General features: G+C 31.7%; 2 protein-coding genes across 19 annotated transcripts in view; both read right to left on the minus strand.

Annotated features, from left to right (window-relative positions):
* Positions 1-87: 87 nt before the first annotated feature.
* LOC129927751 (peptidyl-glycine alpha-amidating monooxygenase B-like) overlaps positions 88-15,637 on the minus strand; it is a 32,538-nt gene continuing 16,988 nt past the window's right edge. For 13 of the 18 annotated variants that reach the window (XM_056038385.1, XM_056038386.1, XM_056038381.1 and 10 more), the window contains 8 exons: positions 7,095-7,253; positions 5,929-6,001; positions 5,551-5,690; positions 5,284-5,369; positions 4,658-4,776; positions 4,334-4,466; positions 3,639-3,821; positions 88-3,359 (listed from right to left, as the gene is read on the minus strand). In XM_056038385.1, coding sequence (XP_055894360.1) covers positions 3,181-3,359; positions 3,639-3,821; positions 4,334-4,466; positions 4,658-4,776; positions 5,284-5,369; positions 5,551-5,690; positions 5,929-6,001; positions 7,095-7,108 — 927 coding nt within the window. In that variant the 5' untranslated portion in view covers positions 7,109-7,253 and the 3' untranslated portion in view covers positions 88-3,180. The remainder of the gene's footprint in view (positions 3,360-3,638; positions 3,822-4,333; positions 4,467-4,657; positions 4,777-5,283; positions 5,370-5,550; positions 5,691-5,928; positions 6,002-7,094; positions 7,254-15,637) is intronic. The other 5 variants (XR_008779380.1, XM_056038375.1, XM_056038391.1 and 2 more) reach the window with 5 other exon arrangements.
* LOC106060793 (uncharacterized) lies at positions 8,047-13,587 on the minus strand. The gene is made up of 3 exons (XM_056037992.1): positions 12,236-13,587; positions 10,392-12,074; positions 8,047-8,653 (listed from the first exon to the last, which is right to left on the minus strand). The coding sequence occupies exons 1-3, from the start codon at positions 13,585-13,587 to the stop codon at positions 8,047-8,049; spliced, it is 3,642 nt and encodes a 1,213-aa protein (XP_055893967.1).

The following is a 15,637-nucleotide window of genomic DNA, read 5'->3' on the forward strand; positions in this document are numbered from 1 at the left end:
CTTAAGCAGGTATGATTGGCAGTTTCATAATGGTGGATTTATTCAAGTCTGGTCATCTATTTAAGAAAAATGAAACAACATAATGAGTTAAATATTTTGTATTTTATTCTCTATACCCATAACTGTTACATATGATCACTTACAATACATCAAACACACATTAAGATAAATAGACCACACAGTCCATGTTTTCTATGCTACTAACATTTGAGAAACAAATGACATTCCTATTTTGAAAGTCATTGTTAGTCCCATTTCATTTCAGAGATTAATATACATTGACTCTGCACCAGGTGTTTTTAGCAATGAACTTGTAAACATGTTTCTTGAATCTTAGCCACATTAAAATCAAATTAAGCATTATGCTCAGTCATTAAATAAAACATTATGTAGCACTGTCAGATGTTGATTACAATTAAGAACATACACAATAAAAAAAAAGAGCAAAGTAAAAATGAAATGCTCTGAATGTGGTAAGTTTTAAAAATCTATAAACTTCTATTATGACTAGGATACTTTTTAGATTTCTAGCACTCCATAAAACACTCTAAGTGCAAGGTGGAGTACAATGGAAGTCAATGAAGGATGAGAAATTTTTACCAACAGCATAGAACCAATGTCTTGCATACCACACCAACAAGAGACAATGTTGATGTAGATATCACAAAACAACATCAACATGTTAAGACAAACACTAACACACAAATATTATGTGAGTACATGACATCAATAAAGTAGTACAAATATTTTGAACTTTCAAAGACTAGGTGATCATTCACTTTTGATTTCATTTTTCACAACAGACAAGTTAAATTTTTTTTTGTGGCAAAAACAAAATGGTTAAATGTCTCCACCAGATAAAAAAAAAATCAATTGATAAACCTTCAACAGCCTAAAAAATATAATTGATTAATGAAACTGTACATAAGTAAGTTTTGAAGTACTAATACAATACTTTAGGGGGACCATCACCAGTTGAAACAAATATCAAACCCATTAAATCTTACATTCTGATTAGTATAAGCAAATAGTATTTGAAAGAGATTAATAGAACTGCTTTAAAAAAGTAAAGTTATTGACAGTGCAGCATAGAAATCAAGAACCAAAGACTAAATCAAAAGCAGACAATGGATTGATGCACTAAACTAGCAGTAAACAGCTTGTTTATCAATGTTTTTGATTTATTTTAAAATTTTAGCTTTAATTCCAAAACTCTGCCTTAAAAGTTTAACTGTCTACCATGCTAATATCATTTCCTCTGAGTGTCTATAAATCTTTGCAGAAGTAACATCAAATAGGTTTGAGTATAAATATAACTATTACCAAGGAAAAAAATTCTGATCAACAGATTTAACTTGTGCTAATTTAAAATAAAAATTGGTTCAAATACATAAAAATCACACAAAAAATGATTAAGTTGTAATTTCATATTAGTTCTTAGTACATGTATGTAAATACATAAGTAAGAACTAAAAAAATGTGGGTTGAAATCTACGTATGTATGCACTAGAACTTTATACCCTGAACATGTAGAAAATAAAAACAAAAACAACTCATAACATAACAAAAAAATTGTATGTCATAAATATAAATATCTGATAACTTCTTAAAATGTAATCAATTCATCTGAGGTGAAACAACAGTCAACAATCTTTAATTGAAATGATTTTCAGTTTCTGTGTCAAATTAAAATTATGTGATGCATTCAAAAGTTGCTAACATAAATAATTCTATTCAATATAACTGTAACTATATTTACAAAAAATACAATTTTTTTCATTTAGGTTTTTAAATTTAAAATTATTTTTATATCATGACATTTTTATTTTGATTCATCAGAAATTAGCTAAAATGTGCTACTGATTTCAACTACCAGTGTTTGTATGTAAAATGCCACTAAATATTTTGATTGCACCAAATAGTAACACTTTGGAAAACAAACATTTGACTAAACAATTGAATTAACAAATAAACATTGTAATATGGCATAAAAAGTTGAATGTCGAGAGATTTTAAACAAGCCTTAACAAGATTTTAAAATAAAGAAATGCAATACATGAATGAGAGTCTAGTAGTCAATCTAAGGAAGTCATAGTTTTCAAACACATTACATAAAACTAGTAACAATTTGGACAATGTTACCATCTAACAAGTTTTTTTTGTTTTTTAAATAAGATTTAATAATGACATGAGAAAGGGACCAGCAACATGGAAAGTTGTCTGGAACTCCATGTAGTCAAAAATGCTATAAAAAAACTAACCATATTATCCATATGAACATTTTAAAATTGTGCATAAAATGGCTAGTTTGCCAGGGTCACTAACACTAATGGTACATTCACTAGATGAAATAAAGCCAGCTTTAGAATTGAAGAAGGAAATGGTGGAACATAACAGGAATGTTGAATCATCACAACCAAGTGAGCAAACAATCATTTGGTAGCTAATTAAGTTTTGAGAATCATTGCAAAAAGAAAGTTGGCAGGCGTGTGCTTTGTAAATGACCTGGCATTATAACATCAAATCATTCATAAAATTAAAAAACAAAATATACTTATTAAATGATAATAATGCTGATAAATATTTTATTCAAAAGCAAACTTTCAACAAATATTAAACAAATTAATGAATTAAAAATTTTGATATCACATATTGAAATAAAAAGGTCAAATAGCCTTTGCTATCCAAAAAAAATCCAACATAGTAATCTTTTTTTCTTTTTTAGAATGACAAAAGCATTTTATAATTTTATTTTGAAATTTTATGAGCTCAAAATCACTTAGTTATTGTAATACAACTTACAACTAATAACATGTAATATGGCTGCCTGGTCGTGCAGTTTGCACGCTGGACTGCCGTTTGGATTTATCGATGGTCCCGGGTTCAAACCCTGCCCGCTCCCATCCCCCGTCGTCCTGCGGGAGATTTGGACTAGGAAGTAAACTATCTTCAACTCTGAAAGAACATCCGAAATATGTAAAACATTTTACAAAACATTTTTTTTTTACATGAGGTGGGTCTATGGTTAATTATGTGTTTATGAGATTTAGTTGGTATCAGATTCAACATGTAAACAAGTTTAAACCCTGACTGTAATGGCAGAATATTATGATATGACCAACTAATAACAAAGAAAAAAAAAGATTAATTTACACAATTTAGTCAGCCTTGAACTTGAGGCTATGCTTTATTCGTCTTGGGAGGTGTCAAATAGTCTTTATCATCTAAATCATCTGGGTCAACCTCATGATCACTTTCCTCAGTACTAAGTCTATCAAAGCCTTTATGAGAATTCCAAGTAAAGCCTTTAAGGTTAAAAACCTTTCCCTTCTTTCCATGTCCATAACATTTAAATTTTCCTAATGAAAAAAAAAAAAAGAAAGAACAAATATTAAATTGTAGAAAACATCCAAATTTTAACAAAAAGAATTTAAAAAATTAAATGCCTGTTATGTTGTAAAGGTTTTTAAATGACCTGAATATATTATAAACCGCCCAATAATTTTTATTTCATTTTATAGTATTGATCATTAAACTAGAGGAAAGGATTAAAAATTCTGTAATTTAAAAATATAAAAAATGTTTGAAATTTCATTCAATCTAGCTAAAAACTAAAACTAAAAAAAAATTTATAACACCAGACTGATGTGCCCTGACTAGAAGTAGCAACAAGATGACTGGTACCACAAGTAAGATGCCAATTGATGACAGAGGGAGAGACATCACTGCTATATTTGATAGCCTCAGACAACTCTGTGGTATTGGTTTCACTCTGGTCCAATGGATTGCTGACAGTAACTGGCTCTGAGTACTTTCCTCAACTGTGGCATAAAATTGAATAAAGTTAAGGCATTGTAGCTTTTCCTAAGATGTCTACACAAATTACTTTTCACCTTATGAAACTAGGAAATTTCTTGAAAAATCTACACAGCTATTTGTAAACTTCAGTTGAGCTGAAGCAAAGTCTAAGTTATTTTACTTCTACCATTTTCTTTACTCTAATAAAGAGTAAGCTAGTAGTTCACAATGACCACTCAATACGATAAATTCAATTATTGAAATGATTTTCTTTCTGTATTACAATCATCGCTTGCACTTCTAATCGGATTCAATTTGCTTTTACATGTCTCTAAGGAAAGTGATAAAATTATAGACAATAAAAGAGTCCAGGACGTTTCATTCAGAGAGTAGTACAGATCACAAGTACATAATTAGATTAATACTGATGCAAACGTTTTAACAGCCAATTATAAACTAATAACAGACTTTACAAATGAACATTCACATCAACATTCATTACCAGGTGAATGTGAAAGCAATCTTCCTTATTTACCTTTGTTATGCTGTGAACTTGACTGTACTGTAACAGGTCTGCTAAACTTCCAAACACTTTCAGGGTCCCATTCCCCTACATAGATGCTATGTGTTACTGGATCTGCTGCTACATAATGTGGGTTTTGCATGTTCTGAAAGATTGTGGAGATTTTAATGTAGTTTCCCACGAGGTCAATACATTCAAAACATTTTTACTTTGTAAAAGTTGAATAAGAATAAATAAATAAAACATAACTTTGATAAATTATGTTACAATGAGAGAGATTAGCTATTTGTAGTTAAACTAAGCTGAGTTTTGTTGTCACATGAAATAGAACTTTACATCTGGTACATTCCACATTTCCAACAAATCTCCAGTATTTATGTCTGATGTGAAACCCTGGACAGTTGTATCAATGGGGCCATCTAAAGCAGGACCATTCACAGCATACAGTAAACCTCCTATAGAACAAAAAATGAGCTGTTTGATAATGCAGCAAACTACTGACCAAAATCTACAATAAAATATTAATGGTGATATTGTCACATTTTTCTTTGTTTACAAAATAATGAAGTCTCATCTTCTATTACCTATGTACCAGTAGAAACATAGTTTGAACTTTATAAAATGCTGATAAGGGGAAAAAACAACCAAGCTAAGCACATTTATGTAACCTAATTTATTTAGCTTAAAATCTTTATTTTGCTTAATATTTTTTTTAAGTTCTGGATGTTCCTTCAGAACTAAACATAACTATGTTCTAACCCAAACCTCCTGCAGGATGACAGGGGATGGCAGTGTTCAAACTCAAAACAATCCTGATGAGTTCGAAGGGCATACCACAAAATGTGGCTATTGAATACAATTCATATGGTATCTGGTTTTATAGTTTTAAATTGTTATCATGAAACATGACTTGAAAATCATGCACATCAAACTAAGAATCAGATATATATTTAGGAAGTTACCTGCACCAAACTGAACGTTCCTTTTCCCAAAGGACATCAAAAAAGTTCCATCTTTGGAAAATTTCAGAACTCTGCTATTACAGTACCTGTTTTACAAAAAGTAGGCTTGTAATAAAACAATCAAGATTTGATTATTTTTACATAATTCAAAATTTAAATTTAAAATATATTTTTTAATGCCTAATCAGTATCAATGGACTCATTTATTTAAAGCAATATTTGCTGACACAATATATAATTACAATTAATTGCAAAGCCTAGTATTACCCATCAGATACAAAAAACTCTCCAGACATAAGAACAGCTACATCAGTAGGGTTACAAAAAAGATTTGTATCTTCACCATGTTGGAACTTCTGTCCTAGTGTCATTTTTGGTACAGTCTGACCTGGTGGTATTTTAAAAACCTAAAGAGAAACAAAATTATATTAATTTGTAGACCAAAAAAAAGTACAGTAGTGAAGGAAATCAATCTTAAATAACTAAAACAAATTAATTATTTTGTTACATTTTTTCATCTGATATCAAGTGCTATAATATTTAGTGTTAGAATTCTTGTGTTTTTTTTAAAGCTTTTATGTTGTCAATAAGATCAATTCAATTTGTTTAACACATGTTGAGAAGAACAACAAAGAAATGTTTTACCTGATGCATTGCTACATCTGTTAACCAAATATTTCCTTGATGGTCCGCTGTAATACAATGAGGCATAAAATACCTGAAAATAATACAAGTTGGGTTGCAGTCATCATTCAGGTTATTGAAACAAAGTTTACAATATTTAAAAAAAAAGGCAAATTTTCAAATCTGTGATGTTTCTTTAATATCTGATTAGTCATATAACATATTCCCCTTGTTAATTATTTGTTTTAACTCTCTCTTAATCAAGGATATTAATAAACAGGTAAACCTTGGAAATCTTTTTGATAACTTTCATAGCAAAGTTTATGAAACAATATTAGGAATCAGCCTGCCATCTTTGTAAGCTAATGTTTTTTATGGAAGATAATACAATTACATTCTCTGGTATTACTCATTGGTTTGGTGTGCAAATTATTTTATTTAAAAAAAAGTGATTACACTTCACATATCCTTTCATTTTAATCAATAAATGAATTTAAATCTTGTACATTTTTTTATACAATGCTATCTACTCATTATATCCCTTCTCAATGATCTATATTAATTTCAAAAAGAAAGGACATGGTGCACTAGGGATTTATATTTGGATAATGTTTGTGACTAATGAATGAATTTCATTCTAAGCTGCATTTGTTTAATGTACATGTCTTAATACTAAATTGTGGGATGTGTGGCATAAACCCCTTGGATAGCTAACTAAAGGGGCTTGATTAGAATTTTAAATCTGAGAATTGACTCAATCTGAATTTTGTTTACAAAGCACCTGCTTGATCTGAAATATGATCCTAGAACTTGATCCTAAAATGTGATTTCTAGAGCTTCCTAAGCCTCTAATCTTTATGTATTGAAATTTTTCTAATGTGAAAGACAATGTTTGTTTGTTTTTATTTAATCTGACAAAATGAAACAAAAAAAAAGGGAAAACTAGACATGTTAAAGTCTCAATTATAAAATTATAATGGCAGGATAAATTGTTGATAGGATGGCTGTTAAAAATGTATTTGCTATTGTGAATTGCTAGATTGCAAGCATATATAGCCCCCCACCCCAAAAAAAAAGCATGCTTCTGGAAAAAGGATCTCCCCTAAGACTGCATAACATTCTAATCTCTAGCTTGTTATCTTAAAAGAAACTGTTCTTTAAATCATAAGCAGATAAAAATACTTTACCAGCACTGCCTCATCAGCAATTTAAAGCCCTCTGGGCAAGTGCCTGGAACAGGAAGGTGAAGGATATTGCTTCCCACTCCCCAGATGATAGCAGAAGAATCCACATCTTTGTAGGGTACTTCTTCTGTCAACAGTTCCCATAAGACAACACCATAAGACCTGTAATTTAAAGAGTAATATGACAAGATTCTTTGAAAAAAACTTATGACAAGTTTCTTAATATGAGACAGTGACTAAGGTTAAAGACTTAAAACCATTTCTTTATCACTGCACTTAGTTAAAATAGGTGAGTCTTTGTTGTTGTTTTTTTAAATTATAGAGCAATTATATTTATGAGCGTTGTCAGATCAAAAACAAAACACAATCTAATAAAATACACAGAAAGTCACATTTCCCCATATGAATTTTTTAAAAGTGCTCTTCTTCCCTAGTGCCATTACAACAAAGAACGAGTTGCCTAATCAACAAGGAAAACCAATAACTTAGCAAAGTAAGTCTTTAATGAACATGTAAAGCTTAACATATGGATATTTGTAAGATGTAAATATTCATAAAAACTTTTCTAGTAAGATCAAAAGCAAAATATGTTTGATGTTAGTGTAAATTGATAAGAATTTTAGTTGGATTCTAGTGTAAGTTGGTGAAACTATTCTGTTTTTTGTATTCATAATTGTTCATAAAAAGATGATCTATAAATTTGACATGAATTTGATGTACAAATATCCAATAATCTTTTAACTAATATGAATTTAAAAATCAGTAAATATAAAATTCTTTAGTTACTATATAGTAAACCTTGTTTGCATAAAAGTATAACATATGAAAAGGATTTCAGATATTCTAGGAAGCAAGTCTTCCATTACTGGAAGGGGAAAACGTTCTCTTATAAGTGCCATGCTGAGAGGACAAGGATCTAAACAGATATGGAGTTTCCCAGATTTTTTAGTTGCAATCACATTCGACTGACCCAGTCAGTAAGTTTATCAACAGGCACAATGATTCCTTTTTCTGTTAGCAGTTCTAACTCAGACTTTACTTTAGCCTGCATAGCTAAAGGTACATGACCAGATGGACATGTAACTGGTGTTATGACAGGATTCACTTCTAAGTGTACAACACCAGGTAATTCACCCTGCTGATCATCAAATACATCAGAGAACTGTTCAACTATTTTTGTCGATAACCTTGGTAGAGGCTTATCAACACTTTCAAAAGTATGATAGTTTATTGTAATTAATCCTATTTTTTCTGACGTTTTCTTCCCTAACAGGGGAGTTAAGTCATCTTTCACAACCACGAAATCAACACGATATCTCTTGTTGGTCTTTGGATTTTGTACTACGAGTTGTACCTTTCCAATAGGTATGAGTGTGCTACTGTCATACACACGTAGCTTGCTTTGAGTGGGACATATTTGTGCAGATTTAATAAGCTTCTTAGGGATAACATTAACGCTGGCACTCGAGTCAATCTGACACACAATCTCACCAGCTATGATCATTTCAGCTTTTATGATCTTATTGTTTGGTCCACCTTGTACAGCAAGCACAGCCTCATCACTAGAAGATAATGAATAACAATCATCACTGTCCTCCTGTACACATTGCAGTTTCTTTTGGTTGCATTGAATGCCAAAACAATTTTTTTGTTTACAGATATTGTCGCTGCCTAGTTTTAGTTGTAGGCGTGACGACGTGAATGTGTCCGTGTATGTTGTAGGTACCTCTTCTGGTACGGCTATAATGCTCTTCTTAACGATGTACTTTATTAAACGCACTAGATTTGCAAGTGCGCAACAACACTAGTATACTGAAGTCTCCAACGACAACATTTAGAATTACTGATAAACACACTGGTAGCAGACATGAAGTTTATTATATATAAGATAAATTACAAAAGATATTGGCGACTTCAGCCGTCATAAAATATAAACCAATAAATACTGGCTGCTCATGCCATGTAGAATAAGTAATCACATTAATAAAATATTCACAATATAAGTCCGAAGGAATCTCTCAAGTTAACATTAGATCAAATTCATTAAGGTACACATTACAGACAGAGAAAATCGTACGTCCACTCTCTGCTGGAGTTCTTCACTAACTGCTTAACATTGACCCTTATTTCAGAGTCCTTTAACTTATTCACATAACCTCGTGCTTGCCCGCACGGAATATTACTATAGGTGACTGAGTGTCACTTCATGTCACAGAGGTTCTAAAACTGGTCTGTGACATACGCCCCACACTCCAAAAAAGATTTTTGTCCAAAAATCTTTGACAAGTATATTTTACATAAATCTCACTGTACAAATATATATATGAGCTTAGTACCTTATTCCCTGAAGTGCTGTGTGCTGTAAGTTCACTTCAATTGCTTATATCATCTTATATAATCTTAGTAATTATGTATAACATCATATAAATTACTGAGTCCAAAATGTATAATCATTTATATACTTAATTCACTGAGAACAAAATCACTGAAATGTCACACTAATTGTAATGAAAAGTACCTCCATCAAGTGTTAACATCTTTATGCATACATTTGTACTGAAAAAAAATTTGTACATGCAATCACATGCTAATCAATATAAAAAGGAAAAATATATAAGTTATTTCACATCCAATGTCATACTATAATTGTAGATGCACAACATTATCAATGTGTATCATTTGACACACTGAGTAAATTTACTCAAAATGATTACTGAAAAAAATTAATGTTTATTTACAACTGTAATGTGCTGTGTCAAAATATTATTCTAAGTTTTGCCATCATCAAAAAAAAAAATAAAAAAAAATTCAGAGACATGTCAATCCAGTTCAAGGTTGACTTTGCATAAGACTACTATAAATAGTCTGAGTGTAGTATTGAAGTACAATAGTAAACAAATTTCCATGTTTATAAACATTCATTGTAGTATTCAGGTGTGTAAAAAAATTTTAGACAATATTTACATCTGTGAGTTGTTATGAAAAATTTTTTAGGTCAACAGTTCAAGTAGTTCACTGTTGTTTACATCTCATTGTTTACATTGCTGTGCATGATCAGTAATAAAGTACAATATATACACAAAATAAACACATCTGGTATTTGTCATATTACAAGTTGACAATAAAACACAATGAGCAAATAGATGATCTGTTATTGATCATAAGCATAAATGTCATCATGACCCAAAAGAAAAGTATAACAATAAAGTGTCATGACCTATTTGAAAAATGTGTAGAATGTTAATTTGACTTAGTTGACTACTACTACTTGTTTCTAAGTGATTTGTACTGCTTATTTACTCTATCAGAATGTCCTGGCTGATGTGTTTAATGTCATTATTTTCACTTGCTTCATTTTCATGTATTATGTATCTGGATAAAAAGTCAGCTATTACATTTTCATGTCCTGGAATGCTTTGTAAATCGAATTTGTAGTCTGAGAGAATGAGTGTCCATCTGTTTATCCTGTCATTTTTTAGATCTTTTCTTTTTAGTGCCAGTAATGGTTTATGATCACACTTAATGCTAAGAAATCTTCCTAACAAGTAATTCTTGAGTTTTACAACTGACCATACAATGGCTAATAATTCTTTTTCAATCACTGAGTATTTTCTTTCTGTTTCAGACAGTGTTCTACTGATGTGTACTATTGGCTTAAAAAATGACTCCCTTTGCTGTAGTAAGCATGCCCCAATACCAGTGTTGGAGGCATCAGTGTATAGTGATAGTGTTGATGTTGGGTCAATACTGGCTAATTCTAGTTTCTCATTAAATTTATCTTTTAAGTTGCTTAATGCTAGTCTACTTTTTTCATCCATACAAATTGTGTTTCCATGTTTCTTTTTAGTAAATTCAACAAGGGGTTCAATTATCTGTGCATAATTTGGAATGAACTTTCTATAAAAGTTGCAAAGTCCTAATAATGATCTCATGTCTTTCTTAGTCCTAGGTTCTTTTATGTTTTTAATCTTTGTTAGGTTTGTTTCAGTGGGTGTAATTTTGTCATTGGTAATGCAATATCCTAAGAATTGGATTTCAGGCTTGGCTAGGTTTATTTTCTTGGGGGATAATGTCATGTTGTGTGTTCTTAGTCTTGAGAATATTTGCTCTAGTACATGAATGTGTTCCTGTTGTGAGTTGGTGAAAACACAAATGTCATCTACATAAGACAATACATTATTTATGCCTTCTAATAATTTTGACATGCATTTCTGAAATGTGGCTGTACTATTTATTAAGCCGAATGGCATGACATTCCAGACATAGATACCTTCTAGGCCTGGCATAGTGCATTTGAATGCTGTATATTCCTTAGAGTCAGAGTCCATTTTAATCTGCCAAAAGCCTCTGCTTAAGTCCATTGTTGTGAATAGGGATGACTTACTTAAAGTTGTAATTATGCTGTCAGTGTCTGGTAGGGGTTCTGGGTCTATGACTGTGCATTTATTTGTTTCTCTAAAGTCACAGCAGATTCTTACTCCACTGTCTTTCTTTTTTACAATGACCATGGGTGATGCATATTTACATGTTTCTGATCTCTCTATCTTCCCATCTTTGATTAAGTTGGTCATTTCTGTTCTAACTAGGTCCTCATATGCTTTGGGGATACTAAAGGCTTTTGTCTTAGTTGGTAGTGCTTTGTTGAGTTTTATTGTGTGTTCTATCAGATTGGTACATCCTAGCTTTTGTGTAATTACATCACTGTATTTAACTGTCAAATTCTGTAACATATCATTTTCAATATTTGGACTACTGTTGTGTGTGGTGTTTATGGTGCTTGCTATATGTTCTTGTATGTTGTATTTGGTTTCTACATCAAGTTCAATTATATCTGTGTCAGTTATTTGTCTCTTATCCAATTTAACAAGTTTATCAATATTGAGTTTGCATTCTCTACCATCTTTATCAATGATGTACACTTTGTTATTAATTCTCTCTATAACTTTAAATGGTCCCTCATTCTTATCTTTACAGTGTTTGTTTCTATCTTAACAAAAACTTGGTCACCTACATTTAGTGTTCTTAGTTTTCTATTTCGGTTTTTTATTTTCCTATGCCTTTCTAGATTTTTGTCCATGTTTATCTCTGCTAGTTTTATTCCTTGTCTAAGCTGTTGTTTGGTCTGAATTATCCAAGGAAGTTACTGTTCTATGTTCTCTAAGTCTAACATGTTGTCGGCCCATAACTCTAACGGTCCTTTAGGTTTTCTGTTAAATACAAGCTCATAGGGGCTGAATTTGGTGGTTTCATGGATGCTAGTGTTGTAGGCAAATATAGCATAGCTAAGAGTCTGGTCCCAGGTACTCATTGAGTCTCTTTCTAGCTTATATATCATCTGTTTTACAGTTCTGTTCCATTTCTCTATGACTCCATTTCCCTGTGGTGAGTAGATAGTGCTATGGACTAGGCGGATGTTAGTCATTTCTGCAAATGCTTGGTTAAGGTGGGACTTAAAGTTTGATGCATTGTCTGACAGTAACTTATTAGGGAATCCAAATTTAAGAAAAAGTGTTTTTAAACAATTACATGTGTCAATAGACTTTATATCTTTTAGAGGAAATGCCTCTGCCCATCTAGTGGACATGTCAATGATACCCAGAATATATTTATTCCCTTTACTGCTGGTAGTTAGGGGTCCCATTATGTCCATGGCAATTTTGTCCCAAAAATAGTGAGATTTATCTGATTTTTCTAATGGGGCTCTAGTCACTGTTTTTTGTTTGGCACATTCTGTGCAACTGTTTACATAGTTCTTAATGTCCTTTCCCATCTTTGGCCAGAAGAATTTGTTGGCTATCTTAGCATATACTTTTTTTTTTCCTAAGTGTCCTGCTGTGGGGTCATCATGTGCCATATTTAATATTTTAGCTCTTAAAGTTTTAGGGATCAGTATTTGAAGTCTAGTACAGTTTTCTTTCCTGTTATATCTAATGGCTAAGTTGTTAATTTCTATATGGTGGTTATTTAAATTTATCTTGTTATAATCTTTGCTTAAGAGGTCTTGTATTGTGGTGTCATTTTTCTCCATAGCTATTAGTTCCTCCCTAGTTATGCCTATTTCATTCAGTAATACAGTGGGGCATTCTATTTCTGGTGTTATTTTTTTGTGTGATCTGGTTTCAACTAATAATGCCTCATGCTTGAATAGGGAATACTTTTGTCTATCTTCCGCCCATTGCATAACTTCTTCTAGTGTTGGATCTTTTACACCTTCTACATTGCCTATTATTAGATCTTGTGCTGGGGTGTCCATGACTATGGCTTCTAGTTCTCCTGTAATCCAGGGTGATTCTATTAGGACTTTAGCGGTCTTGCAAATATCAAATTTTTGTATGTTTGCATAGGTCACTTTTACTGTATCTTCTAGATACTGTCCTGGTTCAACTAAAGAGGCTTTAACTATTATTGCCGTGGCTCCACTGTCACGAATTGATCCTACTTCTTTAGAATTGACATAGGATGGAAAGACTTTTATTTTGGACTTATTTAATTGCATATAGGCTACATTTTCCTCTCTATGGGTGTTGGTGTTATTGCCATTGTTGTTTCTATTGTTTCTATTTCCGCTATTGTAGTTGTTTGGGTGGTTGTTTGTGTGGTAGTTAAATTGGTCCCTTCTAGATTGTCTGTTGTTTCTATTATAGTTATTGTGTTGGTAACTGTTTGTAAAATTTCTTCTTTCATTGGGACTTGCACTCTGGTGTAGTCTATAATATATGGTCTATTATTGTAATTATTGTTGTGCTTGTAGCTGTTTGGGTTGTAGAAATTAGTGTGGCTTCTGTATCTGTAATTGTTACTGTAGTTTCTAGGAGCTTTGCATTGGTTTTTCACATGACCTCTCCTCCCACAATTGAAACAAGTCTTGGTGTTAGACCATTTGTATTTATCATTGTTGTTGTTGTTGAATGTTGTTGCTGTGGCTACAAGTTGGTGTAGGTCTCTTTTGTCAATCGTGTGTCCAGGATGACTGTCTTTAAATAAATTTAGATTCGTTATCAGTTCAGTCTCTGTCTTGATCTTTTTTTCTTTAAGGAAAGTAAATACCAAGTCTGTAAAGTTGTTGAGGACATTGTCAATAAGTAGCATGTCTAGGATTTGTGTCGGGTCCTTGATGTCACATTTTGCTAGCTCTAACCATTTTATCATATTAGTCCTCATGTCGAATATTATTCTGTTGAAGTCCCCATCTTTTTTCAATTTAGTGTCCCTGAACAACTTACGATAGAAGTCTGAATTTTTCCCAAAGTGCTCTAGTAATCTAGTCTTTACTGCCGCATAGTCTTTCTTTTGGTCTACAGTTAAAGTGGAAATGATGTTGAGGGGTTCTCCCGACAAATTTGCTAGTAGGTGTTTGGCCATGTGCTCATTGTTAAGATTATAAGTTGAGGCAATATGCTCAAATTGGACCAAGTAGTTTTCAAGTGTTTCATCTTTTGAATTGTATTTATGGAATTTACAGATGAATGGCTTTGTTGTAGATTGTTGGGTTATAATGTTGGGATTTGTTTTGGCAGCTTCTAGTTCTAGTTCTTTTTGTCTAGTTTCTAGTTCTTTTAATGTTTTCTGATGAGCTCTTTCAGCAGCTCTTTCTTCCCTATCTTTATCCTTTTCAGCCCTATCACTAATTTGTTTCTTTTCTTCCCTTTCCTCCCTTTCTTTCCTTTCAGCCTTTTCTAATTCTTTTTTGATAAATTCCTTTTTCTCATCCCCTTCTAGTTCCATGATTTTCACTAGCTCTAATATTTTGTCATAGGACGACATGTTTAATGCTTTGTGTAGTTAATTAAGTGAGAAAAGAATGTACTATGTTATCCTTATCAATACAGTGTGTGTCAATTATTTTACATGTGTGTATTATACAATAATAAAAAATTCAATCAATGGTTATAATGTAATGACAGAATGTAATGAGAATTGTCAAACAAATGTATCGATCTAGATCAAAATTTACTTATTAGTTACTCAATTATAGACTATTCAAATTCAATAGTCATAAATATCAACATATGTTATACATGTGTGCTGTTGTGCCAAAGTAAAATAGTAAAAAAAAAAGTAAATTAGTAAAAGAAAGAAAAATATATGTACAGTATAAGTAAAAAGACAAACACAGAAACAATATAGGGAACAACAGTCTGCTTTTAAAGAAATTAATAAAAAGTAGAAATGTGACAAGAGAAATACAGATATATGGATACAGGACTTTTAAACAAACAACAATATAGATACAGATTAAGTACACTGACAAAAATACAAACAAGACTCAACAGCTAAATAAATATTTTCCCACTATATTCTATGACCTCCGTACCAACAAGGAGAGCCTCAAACGCATTGGGCCTTATAGAGGTTAAAGAACAAATAGGATAGACCCTAATAGATCCTATTATTATGATAGATCATAAAATAGTCCCTCTCCAGCCACCCTTAAAAGAACACTTAGACAAATGAAATCAAAATATGGCTCCAAGAATGCCAAGAGTTATCAATTACTAACTCTACTAACAATCAAGTTTAATTACTGCTATATCAAAGCAAAATCC

The sequence above is a fragment of the Biomphalaria glabrata genome, chromosome 8 (genome assembly GCF_947242115.1).
Source record: "Biomphalaria glabrata chromosome 8, xgBioGlab47.1, whole genome shotgun sequence".
NCBI classification, from domain to species: Eukaryota; Metazoa; Mollusca; class Gastropoda; family Planorbidae; genus Biomphalaria; species Biomphalaria glabrata.

What these genes read in the sequence shown, in the direction of transcription:
- LOC106060793 (XM_056037992.1), bottom strand. Translation starts at nt 13,587, where the DNA reads ATGCAATTAAATAAGTCCAAAATAAAAGTCTTTCCATCCTATGTCAAT. An exon ending in GACTTAGAGAACATAGAACA is followed by an intron (nt 12,075 to 12,235) that starts GTAACTTCCTTG and finishes TTGTTAAGATAG; the next exon opens with AAACAAACACTGTAAAGATA. An exon ending in AGCCAGGACATTCTGATAGA is followed by an intron (nt 8,654 to 10,391) that starts GTAAATAAGCAG and finishes ATTATCTTCTAG; the next exon opens with TGATGAGGCTGTGCTTGCTG.